This window comes from Sycon ciliatum, chromosome 7 (assembly GCF_964019385.1).
Source record: "Sycon ciliatum chromosome 7, ocSycCili1.1, whole genome shotgun sequence".
In the NCBI taxonomy this organism is placed as follows: Eukaryota; Metazoa; Porifera; class Calcarea; order Leucosolenida; family Sycettidae; genus Sycon; species Sycon ciliatum.
In genome coordinates, this window is record NC_088649.1 from 13,987,904 (window position 1) to 14,015,676 (window position 27,773).

A 27,773-nucleotide genomic window follows, 5' to 3' on the forward strand; every position below is an offset into this window, starting at 1 on the left:
CTTCACAGTCTGAAGACTGAAGTGAAGTAACAGTTCGAAGGTCGTGCAGCGTGCAGCGTGCATACACGCATCGACTTGAGGCTTTGAGCAGTGGAAACTAGCTTGCGGCATGGCAGGGCGTCGTAAAAGTATTATTTTTACGACTCCCGGTGGAACATGGTGGAAAGTATGGAGAGGAGAGGATGTCCATTGTTCGAAGTGCCAACGACGTTACGTGGGTGCTGTGTACTTATCACACCTCCATTCCAAGGTGTCAATATGGAGAACACTCCATGATCCACCTGTCAGTGTATCACTCCTCCATTCCGAGAACGTAGGTGACAATGTTGGGAACACTTCATGATCCACCTGTCAGTGTTTCACTCCTCCATTCAAGGTGCCAATGTTGCAATAATTATGTGGGCCATGGTGTAATTAGTACCATCATAACTGTACGACATGGAAAGAAGGAAGAACACCAAAGATACAAGGGATGAAACTCGACGATGAAATCAAAAATTGAAAAAGTCTTATCCAAAGAAACTCAAGGCAGATTTAAGTTAACAAGGTTGTGCCATTGCTATTATTGCTTTGTGACTGGCAAAGTCAACAGCTCGTAGCCACAAGTAAGTTTTAACTTTTATAATTATAGGCTAATTGCCGGAGGCTGTAGCTTCGTTTCTGCATGCTCTCTGCACACTGGGTAGATCTGTGTGGAAGGTGTTCGTAGGCCATGTGTAATAATAATTATAATAATTACTCAATCTGCGGACAGAACTGACAGGCTTTGTGGACTCACAAGCGCAGCGCAGAAATTAATTATAATGATGTGTTTTGTACGTGTGAACTTTAACATGCGGTCGGCGTAATCTCTCTACATACTTAGTAATATCTGTACAACCTCGCCGCAGGAACCGGAGTTATGAATCCGCGGCAAACCCGGCTTCTGTTGAAGCTCTGTTTGACGTCCCGTCCAAAACAGGCGAGCGTCCGTCCAGTCGTGTAGGATCGTGGTATACTCTTGTAAAACAAGTAGCAGAGTGGTTATACCAAGAGTACATGCACATGTACTAGTTTGCCCTCTTGATAATACTAACAGCGCACAATAGGGCAGTGTGCAGGACACAATGCATAATGCCGCACAAGCACGTGTAGTAGTATTGTCCGACGTCCAGACCTATTGTAATGCGAATGAGCTTGATAATAATTATTACGGTACATGTACATGAACATTGAACAGTACAATCATGTATGGCACATTGAGAATACCCAGACCTTGCTCGCAGCAGGGAGCCATCAACGCTGCGTCGCCAACGGCATACAGTGACAAGTAATACATGGATCACACAGCAATGAAGCAAACAAATCTGTTTCCGCCATTACTCGGAGTTTCGTGTGAAAACACTCATCAGACAGCATATAACCAAGACTAACAATCACTAGAATTATAATAATAATTATATTATACGGAGGACATGTACATGTAGAATCAGTAGTACTACCTAGTAGCTTGCGACTCAGCTGCTTTGCTGCAAAGGAAATAATGGTAGACCGTTTAGTGTTCGACCGTCTCTGTTCGGAAGGTGCGTGTGGATAGCGACCACTGATAATACTAGCCACTGTAGCGTCACTGGCGTCGCTACTAAACCACTACAAATGGTAAAATGTAAATCAATAATAGAAACAAAGCGATGACACGAGGTTTAGCCCCCCTCTAGCTCTGGGAACGAACTACTACATGACTTGTAGTAATGTAGTCACACCAGGGAGTAATAAAATACACTACTCCCTGGTCACATCGGATGCACAATGAACAGCACCCCCAGTCATACATGTACGTTGCAAGACAGTGCTGTCGCGGAACTATTATTACTTTAAAAATCTTTAAAAAAAATAGTGTTAACGGTGATTGACTTACATGTACATGTACATGTACATGATTGTACCTTTCAAATGCCCCGCCGAGTGTCGTTATTCGCAAAGTTGACTGTACACGTGCATTGTAGCAAGAGTGTACAGTCATGTAACCCTCTCGCATATTATACTCTTGATTGTAGTATTATTATTAATTTTTGTACAATGCCATGTACATCAGAATTGATTTTGAATTGATTTTGATGTCAAAAGGGGATTAGCGATTCTTGGATCTTTCCTCTACCAAATGGTACCGTTTACACATACAATTGTTTTTATTTTTTTGGTGTTGTGTTCTAATCATTCGCCATGCCACTGTCAATTGTATTCTGTTTGCCCGTAAAAGAGGCCTTTTCTCTTTGTGTGCTAGAGAAATCTTCCCCCCAAAAAAATAGTTGCCTGGATTGTCTACATGATACTACACGTGGTAAGTTTCAGACGTCGGATTTGTCTAGGTGTCCGTGAGACTCTGAGGATGGCTTCAAGCACCATCAGTGCCATGTGGTGCTAGCCGCGGTGCTTGGTGACTTCGTGAAATCCCAAAATACAATGATTGTACAGCACCTGGATTGGCCATTCCACGTTTCGGACGTCGGGCTGTCTCCGTTACATTATCCATGACTGACATCAGTGCAGTTGTCCGAGGATTTCCTTAGGTTTGCTATGTGCGCGGAACGCAGCGTTACAACAATGACCTAGCCAGGTGTCTCTGTTCTCTTCTGCCGTTGTGTTAATGCTCCATCCTTGTGGTGTTGAGCACTCTTGGTAATCTGGGAACTCTGGCTATTGTGCCAGATGAGGGTGGCAATCTGTGCCATGTGGTATGCTGTCGACAGTTTGGTGAGGACGAGTGATGTCGGGTGATTATAGTCTTATGAATGCTACCACTAAGATACTGACACAGGTGAAGGACTTGGTGTGGAGGGCGATCATACTTCGAAGCAGGCTGTTGCAATGCTGTACATGTACGAACTACTTCAGTACATGGACTAAGTGTACAATGCGAAGAATGTAGCTTGGTGGTGACCGTGTTCGAGAGCAGATCAACAAAACACTGTGTGGTCCCTTGTGCAAGTACTACGTATCTACGTTTGTAGCCATGAGTGACATGATTCTTTATATCGGATAAGCGCAAACCAACAAATGTTTGTTTTTGAAGTCATTGTTTTGATGACTGAGTCTGTACCCGGGGGGGAGGGGTGCTGGCAAGTAACTGTAGTTGATATCGTACAGGTGTGTAGCACTGAACATCATTCAGTACAATGCACTGCGATCAAGTGATGCCACGGGGTTTAGCGTGAGAGACTGTGCTAGGCTGCTTACACAACGCGTTCTGGACTCGCCGCTTTGAGGAATTGGCAACTGACATACATGTGCAATGCAACAAGCACGAGGAAATCAGGAGTCACCCGTCCTTCCCGGCTTCCGGCTGTGATGAAGACAGTGGATCACTCAGGACAGTTTCCGGATAGGAAATAGGCACGACATGTCATTGAATTTCAAGTGCGGAGTCCATCCGCTTGCCTGCAGGACAGTGTATTGTAAAGCCTCAGTGAAAGGATAACACCGGAAACAAATTGAGAGTTGTGCTACAGTGCTGGCAACTGAAATCCGACCCCTGAGCGGTGCGCTCACATCGCAAAGACTCAACACGGGATCGTAAAACTACGAAATACTAGTAGAGACCGCTAGAATGTGAACGCACCGCTGAGGGGTCGGATTTCAGTTGCCAGCACTGTACATTGTACTTGCCTGGCGGAGAACATACGAGCATACGCACATACATGTAACCTAAACTGCTCTTTATCGCCGTCACCGCCACCATCACAGTCTCCTACATGTACTTCGATTTCAACGGTTATAATCTCCAAACAAGCTCTTTGGTGTAACAACTGATATACAAAGTCATGCACATAGTGTAGACATTCACTACAATCACTGAGACGAAGTGAATACTGTAGGAGTCATACTAGTACAGTGTAGCGAGCAGCACTGTAGTCTGTACGGGCAAGGTACCAGGGAGTCGTAAAATACCGGTATTTTACGACTCCCTGCTAGGTACCTACATGTACATGTACATTACATGTACATCTCGCTTATCCGGAGCCGGCCGGCCTTTGCTTTGCTGCGTGCTAACATCATGTGTCTGCGGGGGGCTCGCTCACCATTTCCCTGGCATAGGGGGATGGATGACGCCTCTCCAGATGTTCCTGTTGCTGAAGCCTGCCTTGTTGGCAACTAGCTAACACGGGTAACGGATACTGACTGATCAACAGAGACTATCTCAAAAATGGAGTTGTCATTGTGTGCAGATTGTAAAGTTTCATTTTATTTTTATTTACATTTTTTTGTTTTGTTTTGCTTTGCAGTTGTTGCCGCGGTCAGATCAGGCCAGTGAAATCATGTTCTGTGATTGCCCGTATAAGAGGCTTAGCCATTAACTGGGAGGGGAAAAAACATGTACATGTACTTGTAGATGTACAGTGCCTCTCAGGCAGTGCAATCTGATCAAGAAAAGTGAATGCCACACCGGGCGCTATGCCATCCCAGACCTGCAACCCGTGACTGGGATGTGAACTGGCGTGGACCATGGGGGTGAAAAACAATGCACGGTTCATTTTAACTCTATTTCAATCTCCATGCATTACTTAGACAGAAGCAAGCCAGTACACAAGATCGAAGGGTCAGAACCTATCAACTAAACTTGCAAGCGCACACACACAAAACACACACACACACACATCTCTGAATGCGGCCATACCGTTATGTGTCTTTCCTACCATACCATTCAACCATAAATACAGCTGCAGTGTCATCTTGAGACTTATTGAGTTCGTAGCTATAATGATAGTGATGGGTCTCCTTGCATTTCTGTGCCTATGAACAAACTGCAGGCCCAGCATCGCGCGTGCATAGTCAGAAATAGGCCAGCAAAAATGCGAATCCATCACTTCCTTTCGAGTTGGACTTCTCAGTACACTTGTCCTGGGGAATTGTAGAGTCAACTTCCTAGCTGCTACAGTAACATACACGGCTGCTCTTGTTCACATTGACCGGTCACACACACACACACAGTACATGTACAGGGAATGATGATAAGCGGAAGCAGACACAGACTCAACATGCATGATACAGTACTATTATTTATCACAATGTTTTTATCAGCACAAGAACCTGTTCCAAATTGCTTTGGAAAATGGTGACGTCATCAGTGACATCACCGTCGGATACTGTGACATCATTGGTGACATCATCATCAATTCATCATCATTTTTCGTGCATGTGGACGTGCACCACCATCTGACGGCCGCCGTGTTGGTCTTGTATGTGCTCCAGGAAGACGGCCAGGTCGCGCAGTGTGCTGGGCGTGAGCGTGGTGTTCACGTTTACTTCGATCGGGTCACTCTGGCTGTCGTCGTCCTCTTGTGACGAGATGGCGGAGTCGACCTGAGGAGGGCTGTTAGCGTCGTATGTCACCTCCTCTTCGGGTGCACTGCTCGGATTGTAGAGAACTTCCACTGAGCTGGCGCGGCCAACGGAGAGCTTCTTGAACGCGGGGATGGGGTTTGGGAGGTCTTCACTCAACTGAAGGTGGCCAACTCTTGTGCCTTCTCTCGCGTCGTCTTCTTCTGCCTCCTCTCCGGCACTATCCACCTCCTCTCCGTGATCCGGCTGTGAAAGATCCTCCGTTTCCTCCTCTTCCAGCACGCTCCGCTCATCCACTCGATCCAAGGCCAAGCCATGCGTCTGAACCGTCTCAGGAGCTTCAGTGGTGGTGACGTCATGTGTGATGTCATCAGAGTAGAGTTGATGTGAGTCTTGACTGGCCTTGCGTCGAAGGTAGCTGTTGGTGCAAGGTGATGACCCGGAGGATGAGGACGACAATGGTGCCGGGTTGTAGAGAGATCGGCTGCGAGCCTGGCGCATCTCAGCAAGTTGAAGGTCCTCCAGTGTTGGTGGCTGAGTTGGGAACAATAATTATTATAGGAAAAAAAGTATTCATTAGAAACCAAATAAGTCAGTGTATGTAGTGGGGTTTAACTTATGAGAAGTAGGGGAGGGGATTTGCTAGCATGAGGACATCATATTTTTAATTTGTTTTCCCGAAAAACTTATTCTAATAATTCAATATATTTGTTCGCATCAGCATGAGGACTGCCGGGGCTTTGCCTAAGTCGGCTCTTCCTACCTTGTTTGGCTGTTTTTGTTTTTACTTCACCAAATATGGACATCACGGAGAATTTCAAAGTATTACTGAAGTAGGAAATTGGAGGCCACATGCCTCATACTGCTCTTTTCTCTCCGAAGCTCAACACTTGCACCAGATACAGAGGCATGTCTGCCTTCTCGTCTAAGCCTAGCGTATGGCTAGACTCTCAATAAAAGATGAAGTACCTTGATGGTCTGTATGTTGCCGTCTGAAGCGCCTCTCTCCTGTCGACTCTGCCGGCCCATGGCCAAGAAGAGGCTGGTTTGGCCGATACCCTTGACCAACGTCTCCATGGCCTTGGAAGGACGGCGGTGACGGGCGCGGCTTTGCTTGGTGTTGACAAACATTGGTTGGAGGCTATCCCTGCGCTGTATGTCAACACACGGTGGAAGACAATGAAATGTCAGTATCACACACCTCCCTGGGCTGTAAAATCTGTACTTTACTCGTTTAGCCGAGATAATGCAAAATCATGGTCAAGATATATCCACTCGTATAGCTCAATTGCTGCTATGTTGGTATGTATACTTGCGCTGTATGTCAGCACAGTAAAAAAACGAGAATTATCGGTGTAACACATTATCTCAATACAAAAAGAATTGATCAAAACGCCAAGAATCTGAAGAAAACGACTCAATCCTGTGTTGCCATAACGGGAACTGAAACCCAACACAAATCTAAACAGGTAATATACACTCGTCATCTCTGACATCACACAAAACCCCTATCCCGCATTTCTTTCCAGTTGTCGGCCACATGCACCGTGAGCGGTACTGAATGTGACGTACATGTACATGCACTACGAGGAACTTACGATTCTGCCCTCGAACCCCACTTCATGATGATGTCCCGGGCGGCCATACAGTAGCTGCACAAGCACAACATGAAACCCGGTTAGTACGAACGCCGGTCCTAAAATCATTCGCAAACATCACATTTTGCATGGTTTGGTTCACGGTGCATGGAGCAAACATCTAGCAGCATGTTACTTGGGGATGGCGACCTCCCTACAGATGCGGAACAGTCACTCCAGCTGAAAAAACACACGAACATTTATAAAATATTTCGGAAACAGTAGAAGTGAAATGATCCAGTGGAGAGCCCAGACCAGAAAGTACAAATTTTCTTGGCTGTACCTTCTGGTGGCACGTGAAATGCCGCACAACTGAGAAAAAATGGGATCAGTTCTCACTCTGTTGTTACTAGCCTATTCCTAAGGTTCACTTCCTTTTCTTTTCCGAAAAAAGCTAGATAGAAAGACAAAAAAATAATATGCCCGTCCCCGGGTGGGCTTGAACCACCAACCTTTCGGTTAACAGCCGAACGCGCTAACCGATTGCGCCACGGAGACAAGTCGAGAATGCCAGCGCAAGCATAGGTAAAGTTGCTGAGAGAATCGAATCTTTCAATGTGATTTTTCCGTATGAAGGCAGAAGGGCGGGGGGGGGGGGAAGGGGGGATTCACTTTTGCGTCCTCTCCATTTCTCTTGCTGACCAACATAACCAGCTTCTGGCTGTGATCAAGCACAAGTACAAGGCAGAAAAAGAGAAAGAGAGAGCCTAACAGAAACTGACACTGAAACAGACACATAGAGACAGCGAAAGAGAGAGAGTGAGTGAGTGAGTGAGTAAGTGAGAAAGAGATAGAGAAATAGAGAGAGAGAGAGAGAGAGAGAGAGAGAGAGAGAGAGCGAGCGAGCGAGCGAGCGAGAGAGAGAGAGAGAGAGAGAGAGAGAGAGAGAGAGAGAGAGAGAGAGAGAGAGAGAGAGAGAGAGAGAGAGAGAGAGAGAGAGAGAGAGGGGGAGAGAGAGAGAGAGAGAGAGAGAGAGAGAGAGAGAGAGAGAAAGAGAGAGAGAGAGAGAGAGAGAGAGAGAGAGAGAGAGAAAGAGAGAGAGAGAGAGAGAGAGAGAGAGAGAGAAAGAGAGAGAGAGAGAGAGAGAGAGGGAGAGAGAGAGAGAGAGAGAAAGAGAAAGCTGCCAACTACATTGTTCCAAACTCACTGTTGCTTTATCCAAAGTAATTGAACTGCGCTTCCTGTTGAGTATATCCGACACCAGACCATGCGGTTTGTATATAGTCAGTCTGGGAACCTTGATGAGCGGACATGTACCGACGTTGTGTGACATTCGGCATGGCTCCACCGTAAGGTCAGTTAGGGCTGGGAGTGAGATCTGCAGAAGATGAACAACATGTCGTGTAATGTTAATTTTATTTTTGGTTTGAATCGCAGTGAAGAGACCGTTTGTTGGAGTTGAGAAGTGAAGTTTGCTGAATGTGTAAGTAGCTGCGTTGGAGTTTGCGGACAATAAGAAAAGAACAACATAATATCTGTTGTCTAACCCCGTGTGTCGTGAAAGTTATGATGATTCTTGGTTCAGTGTTGTTCGTTCTGCAAGTAGTTTCAAGCAGTTGAAAGTTCTAGAAGCAGTCTACATTCGCATTCGTGATCCAAATCTTTGTAAACAAAAAGAAAATGTCACCGCACTTACGCTATTCCAGTAAATTCGCACTCACACACACTTGCACATGCATGTCCATTGTCACACTGCACTTGCTGAATTTCCTATCATTTCTCACCTCACCTATAGTTTATTACCTGTGCAAATTGTTCCTAGGTTTGTGCTATTTTTCTTACTATGCTTGTATCCTCGCTGTTTCACTCCAAGTGTATAAATCCTATTGTAGTTTCATCATTCTCTTTAGTCACGAATTCCATTGATAATTGTGACAAGAAAACGTTCTGGAATACATTATTCGTCCCCATGGTTGTGATATGAGTGCGCATTTAGTTAACTGTCAGTATATAAAATGCATTACTCTTCTCCTCTTCACCTCCTGAATTTCGATCATCCATCAAGACTTTCTTAGGGTTCCCTGTAAAAAGGTGATGACGTTTGTTGGGAATTCCCTAGTAAATAAGAATAAAAATTAAAAAATGCATTACAGCAAGTTGACTTTTGCCGGCCGGGTACATGACTATATCTACTTTGCGAATGACTGGAACGTAATTTTGTTGGAGAAAGACAAAACACACACGTAGTACAGAACCTGGTTCGAGTCCTGATGGTGACAGTCACTCTTTTTCTTCAGACTTTTCCCGTTTGTGTCTTTCTCTCAAACCAGTGAATAGTACAGAACCCACTCGCAATTCAGATGAGGCTTTTTGCGCCATCGCTCTTCATACTCAGTATATTGGTGATATGATCAAAAAAAGAAGAAGAAGGAAAACAAGTCCTTTATCCAGCTCTCTTCGCAATCCAAGTAGTGACAGAGCAATTCCAAACCAAGACTGTGACTGGGAGGGAGGGAGGGAGGAAGAAAGAGAGGTAGCTTGATAGAAAGGTAGGTCGGAGATAAGTACAAAGGAGTTCTGCCGGAAAGTGCTCGACGCACAAAATGCAGAGCGCTTCAAACGAGAAAGAGGGCCAGTTTGGATTCGTCGTAACTCAAAGTTTACCTTATCCCTCACATCATCCATACCATCTGTGTGATACTGGCCTTTCTTCGTGAATCGCGTAGAGCAATGTTGAATATGTCAATTTAAGCACCAAGTATCACGCATGATCATATCCATGATGATTAGTCTCGGGTTTTAGTATCAGTCGTCTGATGATTGCAGTAGCATGAATCTTTGAGTTACTGCGACGAATCCAAACTGGCCCTCTTTCTCTTTGAGAGATACCGCATTTCCCCGATTATAAGTCGCACCCCCATTTTCAGGTTTGAGCCATATTTTTCGACATATTCACTTCAGTAGTAAGTCATGCTCGACTGTAAGACGTACCCCCAATTTTACCCCCAATTTTACCCCCAATTTTACCCCCAATTTTACCCCCAATTTTACCCCCAATTTTACCCTTGTTTTTTAATGTAACAAGGTGCTACTTATAATCGGGAAAACACGATAAGTAGATTGAGAGCAACAGAGAAAAGGATAGATGTGATGTAGGGACAGACTGGCATACAGAAAGAGAGACAGAGTGCATAGAAGGGGATGCTAAAAAGAAGACAATTATCATTTCCACTCACTTGCAGCTGGTCGAGTGTGGCACTGTGTTTAGCTATGTGAATGTCGGCATCGGTGCGTTCCTTTGACTCCTTCTCCATGCTTGCTTTCGTTGCGAGAGCCGTCTTGTACATGTCCCGTGCCATCTGCTGAAGACCCAGCAGTTGCTGGACGGCTGCCAGGTTAAACTCAACATGATGTCGGCATAGCACAAAGTCCAGTCCGAGTGTGGAGTAATTGATATACAGACCACGCATCAGCTGCAGACACTTCTGAAAGTCCTGCATAGCCTGCTCGTTTCTGAGGGATCAGAAGTCAGTGATTCATGTACGCATGACCACGCGCACAAGCACACACACACACACGAGTGCACACATGCACATACACACACGTACACACACACACACACAAACACATGCACAAGCACACACACACACACACACACACACACACACACACACACACACACACCATGTACCATGTTTACACCCGTCGCAAGAGAAGCACGCAAATCTGCAAATGCACTGGATGTGCACCCACAGATTTTCTCTTATAGCAACAATAGCGAACAAGATCTGAATGAGACAGATCAAGACTAGCCCCAGATAACTGTCTAATCCACACAACTGGCGAAGCCATGTGAATCGACCACCAATGCACACCTGGTCTACACCACACGGAGTACATCGGCATAAAACGGCCAAGACAGTTACCTATGCACACCCTACACTTGCTGGGGTAACCAGTATAGACAGCATGCTGCTTTGATAGAAGCAGACACTAGATGCACTGGTACCTTGAAGTGAAATTGGAGTTACTTTACCAACCAGCCTCGGCTACTGAGTACTGGGAACCCAGAGTCAACAGACATACCAACAACCTCAGCCATGAAAGCTATTAGGCCATCATTTTTTATATCTATGTTTCGCGTCAGTTCAACTTCCAGAATCATATGCGAGAGGTGGAAAAAAATAAAAAGTTGCAAAATAATAAAAAGGCTCATCAGAGGTGTATAGAACTGTACACAGCACAATAGCTCGTGCATGGTGTACATCCGAAAGAAAAATCGAACATCGAAGCACAAAATCTGCATCACTTTGGACAGAGGAGGCAACCGTTGGTGCCCTTGCTTCTCTGGATTATTGTACTCAGCCTTCAGCAGCGGTGCAAAGAGCTCCGGAACGACGCATCCTCTCAGCTTGAGGCGATCGATGCGGTCTGTTGTAATATTAATGTTGTAAGCTCATAGAATACTGGTCGCAGATGCCGAACAAACGATTTACCAACGCTGGTGGCCGGCCTCGAGGCCATTTCTGAATCCCAGCTTCGCCGTATGCAACCAGTTAACAATGATGACTCGCACGATCGTACACTAACTGTGCATGGTTGATTTTTTGATTTTTTTCCGAAAAAAATCAAAACGTATGCGTGCAGACGACGCGAAACATAGATATAAAAAATGATGGCCTTATAGTAACGACACACTGGATTGTGGAGCCGAAACTAGTCCAACTTCCAAATGCTTTGGCAAGAAGGTAGCCTTCCGACATCCGACACACACAAGCACATGGACATACATTATGGTATATCAAACAATTTGTGCTGCCTAGCACATTAAATCCCCTGCATTGAAATCTGATGCTATTAGACATGCAGAGGGAAAGTCTTAATCACTCCGGATTCTGCGTTACTTGATTTTCAGCACTCAGCTGCCACCACTCAGGCTGAGGTATGGACCATGGAATCTGTGTCATTACATCAGTGTTTGTAATGGTACAGTCCATGGGTAATGATAGATACAGTCCATGGGTCATGATAGGTATTGCCTGCTAGTGGCATGCAACCTCACTGCTTTGTGGCCGGGAACTCATCATCGGCGCTGTCACCGTGTCATCTATTGTGAGATGCTGTGACGTTTCAGAGGACCCACTTTCAGATAGTAACTTTTCAGTCAATGGACACGTCCATTGGTCATATCAGCCACCTGTGCACTTAACATAATGCCCAACCTACAAATCCCTTGATCCCGAGCTGCAGAGAGTGCTATAATTATGTCAAAGACAGAGTTTAGAACATAACGGACTCGGCGGAGGACATTAATGTTGTAACTCTGAGTTGCAGGCGGCTAGTTTGTCATCCGACAACTGGTGATGACCTGATAAAAACAGTTGCCTGCTGATTGCCCAGCAGGATGAAACTGAGAGTTACAAGTTACAACTAACGTGACGTCTTCCGCTGTGTCTGCTATAGTACCCATCCTACATAATATACGGAAACTTCTAAGAATGTCACTGGGGTTTATGCCACGACTTCTTGTTAACAGTTACCTTAAGAGGTGGTTTGGTACAGGGCAATTTTAGGAATGCATACAAGTCATCTACTCATTGGAGAACTCATTCCACCGATCAACCGGCCACCACACTCAACTATTCAGCTGTCTGGGGGTTGATGTTGACAATCTGCGTGGGTAACCGGTTTGCAATCACTTATAGAGAGACCTTGACTTATGCGCAGTGCGGGATAGTGGAGTGGGAAGTGCTAACCTTGAGAAGGCATTCCTATTGGCATTGTTTTGTGAATGCCATCACGAGTGCACTCAAGTTAATACTGTGTAAAAGCCATACGTGTATATATAGCGAAGTGCTAACTCTAACGAGTTAGCGAGGAGAAATCTGTTGTTGAAATAGAAATCGTTATACAGAAATCGACAAGTGTACTGTTCAATTGAGCGTTGAGAATGGGTGAGAATCGTCACCTTTGGTACACGTAAACCAGTCGATTTTGGGAAATCGTTATATATGCGCCTCGTTAGAATAATGGCTTTTACGGTAGGCTGTTGCTTTTTTTATATTCAACAGTGCGGTCATTCATACTACATGTACTGTGTACAGTGTTTGCAAGGGGTGTTGCGCAACAGAGATGCTTTCTTTCTTGGAAATAATGAACTGCAAGGGAAGAACACATGATTCTAATACAGCATGTTTTGATAGGACCTCAAGTTGTTGTCAAGAAGTGAAATCAAACAAACCATGCCATACAGTAAGTTTAAATAAAGGGAAAGCAGCAGCATTTGGCCCTGTAAGGATTATTCACCAGCTACCACACCACACCATAACTGTGCTCTCCAGCCGAACTCGACACGACATTCCCACAGCACACCACAGGCAAAGCGGCACGAGTTCAGCTGGAGAGCGCAGTTATGGTGCAGTGGTCCATGACAAATCTTTTCAATAAGTTTACCTTTCTTCCTGCTGGTATCCCCTCCCCTCCCCTCCCCTCCCCAGATAATTATATACTCACATGCCGCTGGGCATGCGAAATCAGCTGAAATTCACCTCATACCTTTGCAGCCTGTGTGCCACAAGACCCCGCTGAAACCTAGCCACGACCAGGTATGCATCCTGGCTCAGTGCTTCCGTCAACAGCTGAACAGGAAAAAGTCAAGAGTAGCAAATGCCACACAAAGAATAATTATTACCAACATGTCAAGGACTGTAACTCGCTGCAAACTAAGAACCTCTTCTGTGTACTTGTACTAGTATTATGTATTATGTATATGACTGCAGATTAAACTTTCTCATAATTATCAACCTGGAGTAGATTTGCATGTATGCAGACGGGAAAGTGCTAGCATGTACATGTACATGTACAATGTAGCAATGTAGCGGATTACTCTGGTTAGTGATCACCATGCAGCAGAGCACAGTCATTTTCGATACACGACTTTGCGTATTTGCTACCGATTTCTGGCTGCTTGCAGGCAGCTCTGGTGTCCGCTGTCATCGCCACTGGCTTCTGGGATTCCACACTGTTCCTGTCAATGTGATAGGTTGTACATGTAGCTGAAATCCAACAACACTGCTGCACGGCAGACTAGAGAACTCAGTAGTTCATCTCTCTCTCTTCACTGCACACCGTGGCTATCGACGATTCAGACTTTTAGTTTCAGGCCTTTCCTCAGACCACAGCCGCCCCACTGATAAATCTGCCACAGGCCCAGGCCAGGGACAGCGAATGATGAAGCGAGCTCCAATCAAGTCAACTCCAATTAAACAGCCACTCATGTCTCAAGTCCAAATCACAACAAGTGCTCGAAAGGAGGAAATGCAACAGACATCCACCGTGCGTAATGAGCGACTTGCATACTCTACAAACTAACTTCTCGATGAATGCCATCCACGCCCTGAGTGCGTGCCCCCTTCACTAGTGCACTGCCAGTGTACATAGCGCGGCGTCCTGTCTTTGGACATGTACTCCTATTTTACCCTTAGTCGTGTCAGCGTTGTGAATCGCTATCAGTCTGACGTTACCCTCCCTGATATGGCCACATTTGTTGAGGGTTCGCAACATGTTGAACAATACATCTTTAGACTGCAGTCATGTGCAATGATTACAGTAAAACCTGTCAAGGCGACCACTCGGATAAGGCGACCACCTGTCCTAGAAGACCACTTCAACCAGGACCAAGGGATGCTGTTCCAGTCAAATGACCCTGGATAAGGAGACCACCTGGTTCACTGTATCGGCCACTTCAGCAGCAACCTTGCAGTACGTTACCGGTTACCATGGTTACGGGTAGGCGGTAGCTAGTGTATCTGTACTATTACTAGGCTGTAGTCTGTACAGTCAGTTGTGGCCAAAAGAAATCCGACGCCTGAGTGCCGGACAGCGGACAGCAGTCAGCAGTACCAAGGCTCATGCCGACCCTGCTTCCCTCGTACGGGATTTCGGACCGTGAATAAAGCAGAAACGCGGCGCTGCTCTTGACTGACGGGCTGGATTTCTTTGTTCACGACTGACTTCATACGTTCATAGAGAGTAGATCTACATGTACGTGTACTGTCGTGGCCAGATCATGGCAAACCTGATTGTACAAGGCTAGAGCCCGCGGCTATTGTACATGTATTTACTTCAACGGCATCATTGGACATCCCGGAGCACTTGTAGCGACCTCGCTGCATGACGTCAGCTCCCTCACCAGATATACGCATGCGCATGACACATTTCTTCCTCTTTGCTCTAAAATAAACAACAACAATTAGACAAAGTTGCCCTCTCCTCGGAGTTGTAATTTATTAGGCCCCAGGGTGGTATGTCCCGGGATTCATCTGTCTCCCCCGTGAACAGATACGACCTCTGCCATCCTGGGTGCCTAAATTGGTGACCCCTGACGCTGCGCTCGCGGAGTATTTGTATACAGTAGATTTGACTTTCCGGATTTGGGAATTTGTGGTGCCTCTCGCCGCCCACCCGCCCTCGGCACACCTGGAGCTGCTGCGGACTACGCCCTCCTGCCGCCGCCATCCGTCGTCATGCTGCTTCCGCCCGTCAGCCTGCCAGCCATCACTGGTTTTCGCCGCAGTCCGTTCCTGCGTGCACCGCATTCTGGCTGCCTGTCAATCACCGGCTGTTGACATTAAACTTGAGCCTCAACATCCGCACCTCACCGCCTGGACCTGGAGCAGCTGTGGAGCAACCACCCTCCAACCACCGTCCAGTGTGCGCCGGCCACAAGCTGGAGCTTGGCCCCCTCCCACCCGCAAAGCCTCCCCAGTCGTGGAGCCAGCACTGCTGCTACCTACTACAAACTTGTATTGCTGACATGTTCCGTACCTGGATCGGCTGCCGACTACCCAGTCGCCGCCTCGCCACATTGATACACGGCTACATGGGCTGTTCATCGGCAAGTTTTCCCGCAACTTATTACTGCGCGTCTTTGCCTCTGCCTTCACAGCATGTATACAGTTTTTTTTCTCTCTCTCTCTTTCTGCCTCTGACATGCTCTCCACCTCTGTCACGTTAATCCACCTCTGACATGTTAACCCGCCTCTGTCACGCATCTCTTTTCGCTTCCTGCATTTTTCCCTCTGTTTCGGCCTTTGTTAGCCTCGTTAACAAACATTGGGTACGCCACATGCAGCGCTCTTGCTATTTCCTTGTTTTTTCTCTGTCGTTCTCTGCGCTCCGCTTGTTCTCTGGTGGGGGAGTACTGTAGCGACCTCGCTGCATGACGTCAGCTCCCTCACCAGATATACGCATGCGCATGACACATTTCTTCCTCTTTGCTCTAAAATAAACAACAACAATTAGACAAAGTTGCCCTCTCCTCGGAGTTGTAATTTATTAGGCCCCAGGGTGGTATGTCCCGGGATTCATCTGTCTCCCCCGTGAACAGATACGACCTCTGCCATCCTGGGTGCCTAAACACTACAGCTATGAAGCAAACCGCAAAGATAATATCACCTACTTGTACAAGTAGGTGAAATTCTTTAAACACATCATCACAATCGCCATCATCAAATACAAAGAGTATAAGGTTTTTACTCTTGATAACACGGTGTTACTCACCAAATAAGCCTCGTTGAAGTTACAAGCAGCAGCCAGTATCATAGCTTTGTTGAACACGATGGGAGCAGGCGTTTCGTACATGTCACACAGACGCTCTATGGCTAGTTGCAGGTCATTGCTGTTGACAGCGTCCGTACTCTCATCGAACTTGAGGAGATCCTCGCGACCAAGCTGTGCAAGTGCCGCCATTGCTTACGGATTACTGATAAACACACGCTAATCACACTAACTTTCTTGTCGGGGGAAGGCCACGTCACTCGAGACTGCTCGTGGATTTCTCAAGTCGCAGATAGCTCAGTCAATTGGAGATACAATGTACTGGTCTGGGAGGTGAGGCAACGACTATAGCGGATCAAGGAGCTACGACAGGTTTCCTTCAGCGCAGGTACGAGTTTGTAGCGCTCCACGTGATAATGAATAGAGATACCAAGTACGACTGTGTGCTGAAGACAGCACCGGCCTGCCTGAGATCCTGCAATTCATATAATAATATTAATTACACGCTTTCAAGGTGTCCTGCAGTCGTAACTGTTGTGGTCATCACTTGGTGTGAGTACACCGATCTAGAGTAGAATCAGAAGTAGCCGCCACCTCTGCGGTTATACCCGCTTAGCGTCAACAGCACAAGTAGAAGCTTCACTTTCCTCTACCTTCTTTCACAAAGAGTAACAACTCTCTCTACACATGGCGATTAGAGGTTGGTGCTGAGAGCGATGTTGCTTTTATGCAAGTCTTCAGCCCTGCAAGAAAAACTTGGTCATAAGGTTGGGTTTAGCTAAGCTCTGCCAGCTGTTTTCCTCGTGCACCGTGTGTGCGGAGTACGTGGTGTTGGTCTACTTCATGCGAGCGGCGGGTTCTCTTGCGCAAGTAACAGTTCATCACTCTAGACTCTGTACTGAGTGACATCATGAGTCAGGATCATGGGCTGTCTACATCTCTAAAAGGTAGCATTGCCTGTTGGCATAGGCAGGGTGTCCCCCAGTGGCCCATCCGGGAAGTCTTAATTGACGTGGCACGCAGCACGCATCACGCAGCAGTCCCATGCCACCATCATGTTTAAGCCAAAGTTTGAAGTCACCTCAGCATGCACTCGCGGTACAGTCAGGCGGATATACCCGCCCTCTAGGCGTTATACGGTTAAGTTATGCCACGAACAAGCCAACACATGGCTACAAGGTAAAGCGGTAGGAATTGGACCACGAACAGACATGATGTCGCTATCTACTTACTACAACAACTTACGGTGAGGAACAACAGACCGGTTTGTTTGATGGCTTCAGACTTCAATGTCCAAAGTGCCGAAGAAAATGAGCACTTCAAATCATGAAGCCACCTTCAGTTTTGGAAAGAATGCTCTGAATGATGAATTCTAAGACACGATATCTCTCGTATACATGATATGAATCAGTTCAATCAAGAGTACTCTTGGTTCAATATTTCCAGGCTCAGGGTGGTATCCTGTATTGTCTGATTGTCGGATGAGCACTACCGGTAGCAGTAGTACCAGCAGTGTGTTGTCATAACAACAAGCCCCGATTACATTTGAATCCGCTGAGTTCTTTGTCCATTGTTGTTCTCACATTTTGCTGATTGTAATAAAAAGTTTGTGTCGAGGAGTGTGCAGATGAAACTTTCAAACGCATAGAATGGATACAATTAGGTTGTGACCATTGTCTGCAGAACATGTCTGCTGTTCTATATCCACGGTGTGTATGCTCGTGCTCGCGCGCGCGCGTGTGTGTGTGTGTGGTACATGGGGTACTGTGTGCGTGTGTGTTTGTGTCAACTGGGACTACTTGTAATTGTACATTCCCACATCATGTCACGACTAGATCGGTTCGGGTCTCGCCATCCTTCTCAACTTACCTCTACTCTCCCGGAAAGCCACTTTCAATGTTTCACGAACACGCACACGCCAGCACTTTGCAGTATCACCTGCGGTGTCGGTACATGCGACAAAAGTGCTGGAGCGTGGAGAGCGCTTTTAACAAACTCTTCATCTCCTTGCTGACCTTAGCCATTCTGCATCCTGTACGCATATGACACGTGTCGGGAACGTGCTACAAAGTTACTTCAATGACCATAATGCATTGGGTACTTAACTACAGGATCCAGGATGCCATGAATGGACAGAAAATTAGTTTTAAATTAATTAACCAAAAGCGTTATGGCGTTCCGAAGATACAATGTACATGTACATGTACATGACGTCATGTACTAGCCTACGAGTCGTACTAGGTATTCTAAGTACATAACAGAATGAAGATGGTCATGTGACTGAAACGTTGACGCGACGCGCAGCTTCTGATCGACTGTATTGAAGCTACAGTGTGACCGAGCGTCGGTATACCCAATTATGTTGTACGCAACGATACTGGCCATAAATCTTCACAGCGCTCTCCAAACGGTCTCTGGGCTACATGATCAATCACTGCAAGAAAGAGAATCTGATGATCATGCGAATGTTCGGGTAAGGCCCATCTTCAGTTTGGACAGTATTGTGAGGATGTATGGATATACTGGATAGCTACATGTACAGTCAACTTCGCGACACTCGGCGGGGCATCAGAAAAGTGTCCTTATTCGCGAAGTGTCGTTATACCCGAAGTCTCATTATAATAATTATGTGTCACAGTTGGATGGGACTTTGCTCTGGGCATGAAAATTATGTCGTTATTCGCGAATTGTCGTGTTATCCGCAGTCGTTATTAGCGAAGTTGACTGGACAGTGGAGTCTTCGCATGTTGACCAATGAGAACACAAGTAAAGTTCACACGTTCGCGTTACCACCGGTTGTATTCTTGTGTTGAAGAACACGACCAGCTTAGGAAGTTTCGCATGTGTCAGGCCCGACTGATAATGGTAAGCGAGTATACTGTACTGGCGGCGGTGTAATGCAGCAGGGTGACTGAGTGAATTGTATCTAGAGTACATAACGGTGTACATGTACAGTATATCTAGTGTAACCCCCCTGGAGATTATGACTGTACAGTGTACTACTCCTGATCGTAGTTTGTACATGTACATGTACATGTACATGTACATGTACATGTTTGTCTAGCATACCGTCTCAAGTGCATGACTGTAGAGATTGCAGACAAACTCAATCAGTTTTACATCACCAGCACCTCGTCCGACTGGCAGCACAAGCTACTTACCTTGTACATGTGTCAGCGCAGCTGCAAAGCGCAAAATGGACTTTCTTTCTCGAGATCTCTGGGCTGCTTCTTTTACCCCCCCCCCACCCAGTCGAATTTCTCGCGGGCTGGGGGTCACGTGTTCCCTGCTGGTAATTCGCCTATGATCTACTAACTGTCATGGATGTCAGGGATGTGGCAAATGAGATTTCGGCCTTGGCCTCTGGTTGGCGGATCTGATCTATCCTACCCTACCGTTTAGGAGGCGCATCTGACGCCTGGTCATGGGCTGGTGGCGTCCCACGGAAGCGGAAAGATGTTTCTTGACCCGCCCTGTCCACGAACCCGCACATTTTTTTATTATCTGTCATACCAAGAAAACATAACCCGGGTTATGTATTCTTGGCCATACATGTACCTCCTGTGATCGATGCTTGGAAATAATCGCGTTCAAGTGTCAGCTGGCGTAAGCACTGTTTAAGTAACAACCAGGGAGTTGGCAACAACTGGCAACTGGTCGGTATCATGCTTGTCAAGTACATGTACATGTACAGGCTGTTCATATTACACAATAATGCATTATGTACAATTATGTAGTCCTGTTTGCTACATGCACATGATTGTACAATGTATAATGTGCGTCTTGGTGTTGCGTGCGTGCACTCGATTTGAGAGGGGTAGACTGGGAGACGAGAGCCACTCAGAATAAATAATTAATTCGTCCTCTTGGACGTTATCTCTTTTCGTGCTCTCTCAGCACTCTGTACAGTAGGCAGAGAGGTCACGGAAAACACTGTGTACATGTATTACAGACTAGGTGTTACTAGTATACCTGAAGAGGAATGTTCGGAGGATGTACTGGTCGTGGACCGTTCCACTTCACCGCCAAACCAAGCACATAAGAGTACATACATAGCAGACTCTGCGGAGGACGTTCAGGTTGGTTGTAACTCTGAGTTTCATGCCGCTAGGCAATCATCAGACAACTGATACTCGGGTCTACCCAACAGTATGCTTATAAACATAGAGCCACAAGCATAAACAAATTTAGCGCTAAATCTGGTGTGAGGTATGGGGAGAAAGCGGGCGCGGGCCAAGGCGCGACAGGGGAAGTGCCAGGATGGTGGCGGGCAACAGGCAGGTGTGAGCATGAAAGCGCGGAAAGAGGCGATGGGGAGGCAGTGCACAGCAGATGGGTGGAGGTGCCAGGAGGGTGGCGGGCAATGGGCCAGTGAGATCGCTACAAGTAGGGAGTCGTTTGGTGACGGGCAGGCGTGAGCAGAGTGGCATCGCCGACTACAGGCCAAGGGATTTTGTTATTAATAATAATGGGTGCTCAGGCAAAGTGCAGTACAGTACTTGGTCAGTTCATTTGATAGGTGTGAAATTTGCGAGGCGGAACTTATTCTCGTGCCTGCATTTCGAGACCATCTCAGACCGCTTGTTGAGTAGGAGCTTCTTGGGTGTAGTCAGGATGTGGAATTTTTCCGCGGTACAAAGATTCCGCGGAAAAATGGTAATTTAATTAAGGTAATTATGGTATTGAAAAAAGGAGAAGGACAAACTGTTACAAGTTATGACTAACTGTCCACCGACGTAACCAGATCATAGAGTCATAGAGTGCGACATTGTGGCACAAAACATAACTCGTAACATTTTGTCCACCTCCTTTTTTACCAAAATTAAATTGGCTCACCATCCGAGTTCGCCAACAGGTAATACCAAAATTAAAGTTGTATTTTCTTTCGTTTTTCGGCCCTCCAGATTGCTATACATGTAGATCCGACGAACTGAATTACCCAAATGTCATACCAAGAATACATAGTATTATTTACTCTGGAACAAACCAATTGTGTGTTGCTCCCTACGTGGGAGCTTGCGCTATTCCTGCCGACTTGAATTCTCACTTGACTGACTCACGACTGCCATCCAGAGCACACGAGAAGTCCATCGAACCTTCCACTCGGAAACCTGCAAGCTGGACAGCACTATAATTATAACTTATAAGTGGTGCTCTTCAGGCACAATCTTCCTCAGCCTACTCAACCTCAACTGATGAGGGGTGAATTCCCCGAAACACTGTGTATTGAGCAGGGAGTGGTGCTTTCTTGCAGGTTTGCAGAGTGGAAGGTTCGATGGACTTCTCGTGTGCTCTGGATGGCAGTCGTGACTCGTGAGTCAGTCAAGTGAGAATTCAAGTCGGCAGGAATAGCGCAAGCTCCCACGTAGGGAGCAGGCATTCAGAAGCGAAACGTCGGTGTGTGTGTGTGTGTGTGTGTGTGTGTGTGTGTGTGTGTGTATGTGGAGGGCGGGGGGGGGGGGGGGGGGGGAGCAAAAAATTGCTACGACCCAGCGGTCATGTGGGTGACTACTACTTCAGTGAGGACAAGAAATAGATGGAGTAACGTTATCGCGAAAAGTATCAAATCGACGATTTTGTAAATATAGAAGGAACCTCTTCGGGTCAGTCGTACCAAAATGTGTACGACACCAGAAATTACCAAATTCTGCTGGTTCTTCTGCAGCTACTATCCAGCAAAGGCTGCACTTGCTCGATAGGCTTTTCCTTCCTGCTGGTTATTCATGCAGGGCGCATCATGGCCGCTGTATCTGAACCTCTATCCAAATGTTCCTCACCCGGTTTCTCACCTCCCTAAATCCAGACCATACTTGAGATAGAAGAAGAAAGTGAGCTACTAGCAGTAAGAAAGTGAGCTACTAGCAGTAAGAAAGTGAGCTACTACTAGCAGTAAGAAAGTGAGCTACTAGCACAGTCATGTATTCTTTTCAGGGGCAGGTCCAGGAGGGGCGGGGTAGCCCTTTCCCAAAGATGCTCGCCCTTTTTTCGCCCTTTTTGGCCCTTTTTGGAAAAGCCCGTTTCGTTCGCCCTTTATTGCGTTTTTTGGTGAATATCGCCCTTTTTGAGCTTTTTTAGCTGAAAAAGTGTTAAAATCTGTTTGCTCATGCATGCGATCACAGTTTGAGCAGTTTCCGAGTGCTCGATGGGCCTTGGCACGCCGATTTTTTGGTGGGCAACAAGTATTAGCAAGAGTACATAACCCCCCAGAGTGTGCAACGCCGATCCAGCTCTGTGTAGGGTCTTGGTCGAGCGGAATCGGATCTTCTGATGTCATGCGTACACTTCACACCAGCGCAAGGCCGGTCTCGAGGCAGGGCACCATTGTTTTTGATCCAAGAGTACCCGCGACTCCCCGGGTTCCCCTCAGATGTGTACGGTATTATGACGCAAAGATCCGATTCCGCTCGACCAAGACCCTATGCAGAGCTGGATCAGGCGTTGCACACTCTGGGGGGTTATGTACTCTTGGTATTAGTTGGTGAAACTTGTGACATGCTGTAAAAGCTTGCACAATGCTGTAAAAAGTGGGGGTTTGAACTTTACTTCCTGGTTTGCCTTTCGTGGACCCATGAATGGAAGAGTGCGTATGCATTTCTCAGCTTGGGTTCATATCTGAACATGTATCATGGCTATGCTTCACTGAAAAAGAGCACTTTTTGCCTGCTTTCACTGAAAAAAGAGCACTTTTTCAGCATATTTTGAGGGACGCGAAAAGAACTAAGTGCGAATTAAAAGAGCACCTTTGGGAAAGGGCTACTCAGCACTTGTGCCAGTGATTGTGAGACGTATCCCCTCACCCCCCACCATTTTAAAAGAGCTGCATCTGCCGCTAGGGTTAAACGGGTGTTAGCGGCAGTCGTGAGTTCTCTTCGGGGGTGGACATGATAATTTACTTTATCCAGCTTTTCCTTTTTTCTTTTTTTTCTGTGTGTGAATCAGGGAGTCCTGCACAAAAGTGGTTTTGGGTTGATCCGAGGTGTACATTGCACGCACACAGCAGTGTGGAAGTGCATGGTTGTGTTTGCATGACGCTGTCCTCCAGCAAAAGCCCTTACACTTTTTTTACTTTTAGAGATAAATATTGTAATTGCCTGGTTTATCACTGGTTTCATACAAACAATTCACACCGTGCGGACACACATCACTTACCTACTAGTACATACCCAATGCTGTACCTACGCTCTGCCTCCACGGTGTTGAGCACTGTCGGCTAGCCCTTTCCCAAAGATGCCAACATATTTCGCAACTTATGCTTTTCGCAACCATGCCAAAACAAGCGAAAGTTGCTGAAAAAGCATCAATATTTTCAGAAAAAGCTCGAAAGTTGCTGATATCGCCACTCAAAATGAGCGAGTTCTTGTGCATGATATTATAGTATCATTGCTCAGTGCTTACTACAACCACCCACGGTTGGCAGAGCCGGTTCATATGGTCACAAGACTGGGGCTCTGCCAACCGTGGATGGTTGTGGTAAGGTCACTGTTTCCAAACACAGTGGTCCTCCGCCTTGTAACATGTTTTTGTTGTTGACTTATATTTTACTTCACCAATGGCACAGGCATGGTTGCCTTCTCACCGTCCCGTAGGCCCGGTTCTCATAGAAAGATGAAGGATGCTGTCAACCAACAATGTACTTCAAGAAGAGAAGGATGTATACAGATGTACATGACTTTTGTTACATTTTGAATATGTACATCATGTACATGTTCTTCGAGAAGTACTCTTGTTATGTGGATTTGATGCAATTTTTCAGCGCTTCTTGTTGAAGCGGAGCATCACGGACACTTCAATGGTTTCCTACAAGGCGCTTCTCTGCTCACGGCTGCGGAAAGTTGCGAATCAGTTCACCAAAAAGAAGAAAGTTGCGAAAGTTGCGATCTCTTCCAAAACAACCAAAAGTTGCTAAAAAGTGGCGAGCATCTTTGGGAAAGGGCTACTGTCGGCACACTGGGTACATCCTCCGGTATGTAAATACATAATGTACAGTGCTGGCAACTGAAATCCGACCCCCTGAACGGTGCCTTCACATTCTAGCGGTCTCTGTTTCGTAGTTTTATCATCCCGTGTTGGGTCTTTGCGATGTGAGCGCACAGCTCGGGGGTCGGATTTCAGTTACCAGCACTGTACATACATGTATGTATTTATACCGGAGGATGTAGATCTACCCAGTGTGCTGACAGTGCTCAACACCGTGGAGACAGAGCGTAATACACAGAACAACATTCTGTTCTGTATCAGGGCCTGCTGGAGAGCCGGGTCAGCCGGGTCACGCGCCCGGCTGGGGAACTGCACGACCTGGCTGGACAGATAACACCGGGTCCAGTCTGACCCGGCTGAAAAATGTCTCAAACTGACAATGGATTCCTAAAATACCGGCATTTTACGACTCGCGGACCCCATCTGTTGCAAATCTAGCGCAACCGTACACCAGGTACACACTACAGTACAAGCGACAGAAACTCGGCTAGGGTAGGGTCAACCGGTTCGAGCACGATCAGCTCTAACATGTGAACGTGTTCGTCCTGCTACTAGCACTAATTAGAAAACAGAATCCTTTTTTTTCAAATTGTTAAATCAGAATCCAATGGAACTGCTTTGCATTCTTCACGTAATGTCGTTTACCTTCTACGTTTGCGGACTTTGATAGTTCACCTTGTTTTTTTTTTTATGCTACGTAACTTTCTACGTAAGGTGCTCGGTATTTTTTTTTTTTTTTTTTTCTACCGAGAGAAAATGAGCTGAAATGGCTGTGAAAACAGTCTTATACGGAGGAAGCTACAATGGCTGTGAAAACAGTCCAATAAGGAGGAAGCTAAAATGGCTGTGAAGACAGTCTAATGCGTAGCAAGGCGAGCCTCAGCCTGGACGAGGTCGACAGGCACAAGGTTGATGTGACGGCGGCGAACGGAGCGTGATCCTCGAACGCACCGGATCGCAGACCTAGCAAGAGAGAAAGCCAAGCAGCAGCGCATCCAGCAAACGACTTTGCTGTAGCTCTCCTTGCGCTTAGAAGCCAGAGCATCAGCAATCCGCTTGACGACGATGGCTGCCTCTGGACCCATTCCGCCGCAAGAGGAGAAGACCAGTGGTGTGAACGAGCCATGTTCAACTTGGTTAACTCTTTCGCCATACTCCCGCTTCTTGGCACCTTCCAACTTGCGATAAATAGATGCAATGGGCTGGGACCGATAGCTCGCTGCGTGGGGATAGAACACCCTCGTATCGAAAAATGCATTGCGGCTATGGTTCCAAAAGCCCCGCACCCGGATGTCCGCTCGCGCATCGGGCTCAACATTGGCAGTACGATAGCGAAAGGCTTCACCGGTGATGGGTTGGAGTGTCGGCTCAACTTCCACATCGTTGTGGATCTCTTTCATGCATGAGGCTAGGAAATTGGTGACCTCATCATGGCGCATGTGAATGAAGCCCGACAGCTTACATATCTGGGCATGGTCCCCAGTGAACCGCTCTCCACAGGGACAGGTATCCGGCAGCCTATCCAAGGGCCAGCCATAGCGCAGGTGGACATGATCATGGAAATCGGCTTTCGCGTCGAAACACAGCCCATGTTCCGATACTGGGATGGACGTGAGCGTACTAGAGCCCTTGTTCTCTAAAATTTCCGATTTCCGGTAATAAATTCCCCTTTCTGTTTTCTTGCGTTTTGAGAAGGCTTTTTGGTTGTTTTTCTGCCGGATGATCTGACCCGGCTGGCCTGCATGCGCCAGGTACACTCTGACCGGGCTGTGTTGAATGTCTAGAGCAGGCCCTGTGTATGTATTTATAGTTTATACCACAATGATGATCCCACAGCAATGACGCAACCAAGTCCTTTTCCGTCGTTACCCTGAGCTTTGTGTGAAACACTTATCAGACAGCATGATATGACCAGGGAGTCATACCCAAAAAATGGCTTGGGTAGTTGGCACGACTCCCTGGCACATATTCATTCTTGAAGAATTTCACTCCATAAGCAAAAATAGTACTATTGTAATACTACTACTAGAACCAAGAGTAGATAAACAAGAGTGTGCAACTCCGGATCTCTCCTGCATAATCTGCAGATACCCCCGCCCACGGCGGAATTTTTTGTTGACGTCACCTTTTTTCAGAAGAACGCGCATTTTGCCGCAGAGCATGTGAGCGCACGTGCTGGGCACCGACCTTGTAGTGTAAAGCCGGCCAAGAGCACGAGGGAAAACTTTCCGAAACGACTCGCAGCGCGTGCGTCGTCGAAAAGATTACGTCAACAAAAAATTCCGCCGTGGCCGGGCCAACCCATCGCGGAGTTGCACACTCTTGTTTATCTACTCTTGCTAGAACCAATAGCAGGCTTGGAGTATGAATTATCTCCTCACCCTGGCCACTATTCCCAATTCACTTCTCCCACTTCTATGCTCGCTCATAAACGACACTTTCCGATCTTTATGAGCTCCCCTCACCCAAGCAGTGACCATCAGGAATACTAGAAAAAGGTGTTTTAGACTTTTAGCGCATTCGAATTGCCACTCTTTGACTTTTCGAGGAGTTTCGTTTCTGAAGAGGTGGCCTTATTGGGCTCTTCAGAAAAAACGAAGCTCCTCGAAACTCCACAACCTCACCCGATGGGAGAGGTGGATTAGTTTCGAAGAGGTTGGAATAGCTACGTCACGTAGTACGTGGAGATGGTCGATCGGACCGGACGTCATCATCGCCATGACAATTCCACTGAAAAACTCTAAAATGATAGAAACCGTTCTAATGGGACAGTTCAACTAATCTCTTTATAAAATTTGCTTGAACAGTTGATGAAGACAATTCGAATGCGCTCTTAGTATACTCCCTGGTGACCATGCATATACATGTAACCATGGCATTATTTCCGCCGAATCAAAACTCGGACTTGCAACAAACTCTACAAATCTCCTTTGTCCCTTTTGTGTATGGCAGAACCATGAATAAGGGAATGATGCCATTACAGTAAACTGTAGTTGTTGGTGATCAGTAAACAGCTTGAAATTCAGAGGATATTTTCTACAATCCAACATGTCCGCTGCAACACTCGTGTACCATTATCAACTGCTGTGTGCCGTCAGGCTAGCCCTTGGCGGATAATGCTCGAAAAGCAGTGAAATTGGCAGATTCTGCTCGAAAAGCAGTGAAATTGGCAGATTCTGCTCGAAAAGCAGTGAAATTGGCAGAACCATACAAACCTTATGACGGGCAATTCCTCGAATTCTGCTCCATTTCTTTATCCACACACCAAACATGCATGAAACGTACCAGAAAAAGTACCGAATTCTGCCAATTTTTCTGCCGGCATTATCCGCCAAGGCCTAC

At 46.5% G+C, this 27,773-nt stretch overlaps 1 protein-coding gene and 1 non-coding gene across 2 annotated transcripts; both read right to left on the reverse strand.

Moving 5' to 3' along the window:
* Positions 1-4,637: 4,637 nt before the first annotated feature.
* Positions 4,638-17,145, reverse strand: LOC135821054 (uncharacterized). The gene is made up of 7 exons (XM_065334117.1): positions 16,458-17,145; positions 13,452-13,534; positions 10,133-10,409; positions 8,104-8,274; positions 6,918-6,971; positions 6,289-6,471; positions 4,638-5,853 (listed from the first exon to the last, which is right to left on the reverse strand). The coding sequence occupies exons 1-7, from the start codon at positions 16,644-16,646 to the stop codon at positions 5,161-5,163; spliced, it is 1,650 nt and encodes a 549-aa protein (XP_065190189.1). The 5' UTR covers positions 16,647-17,145; the 3' UTR covers positions 4,638-5,160.
* Trnan-guu (transfer RNA asparagine (anticodon GUU)) lies at positions 7,381-7,454 on the reverse strand. The gene has a single exon. It is a non-coding gene; the product is annotated as a tRNA-Asn (tRNA).
* Positions 17,146-27,773: the final 10,628 nt, after the last annotated feature.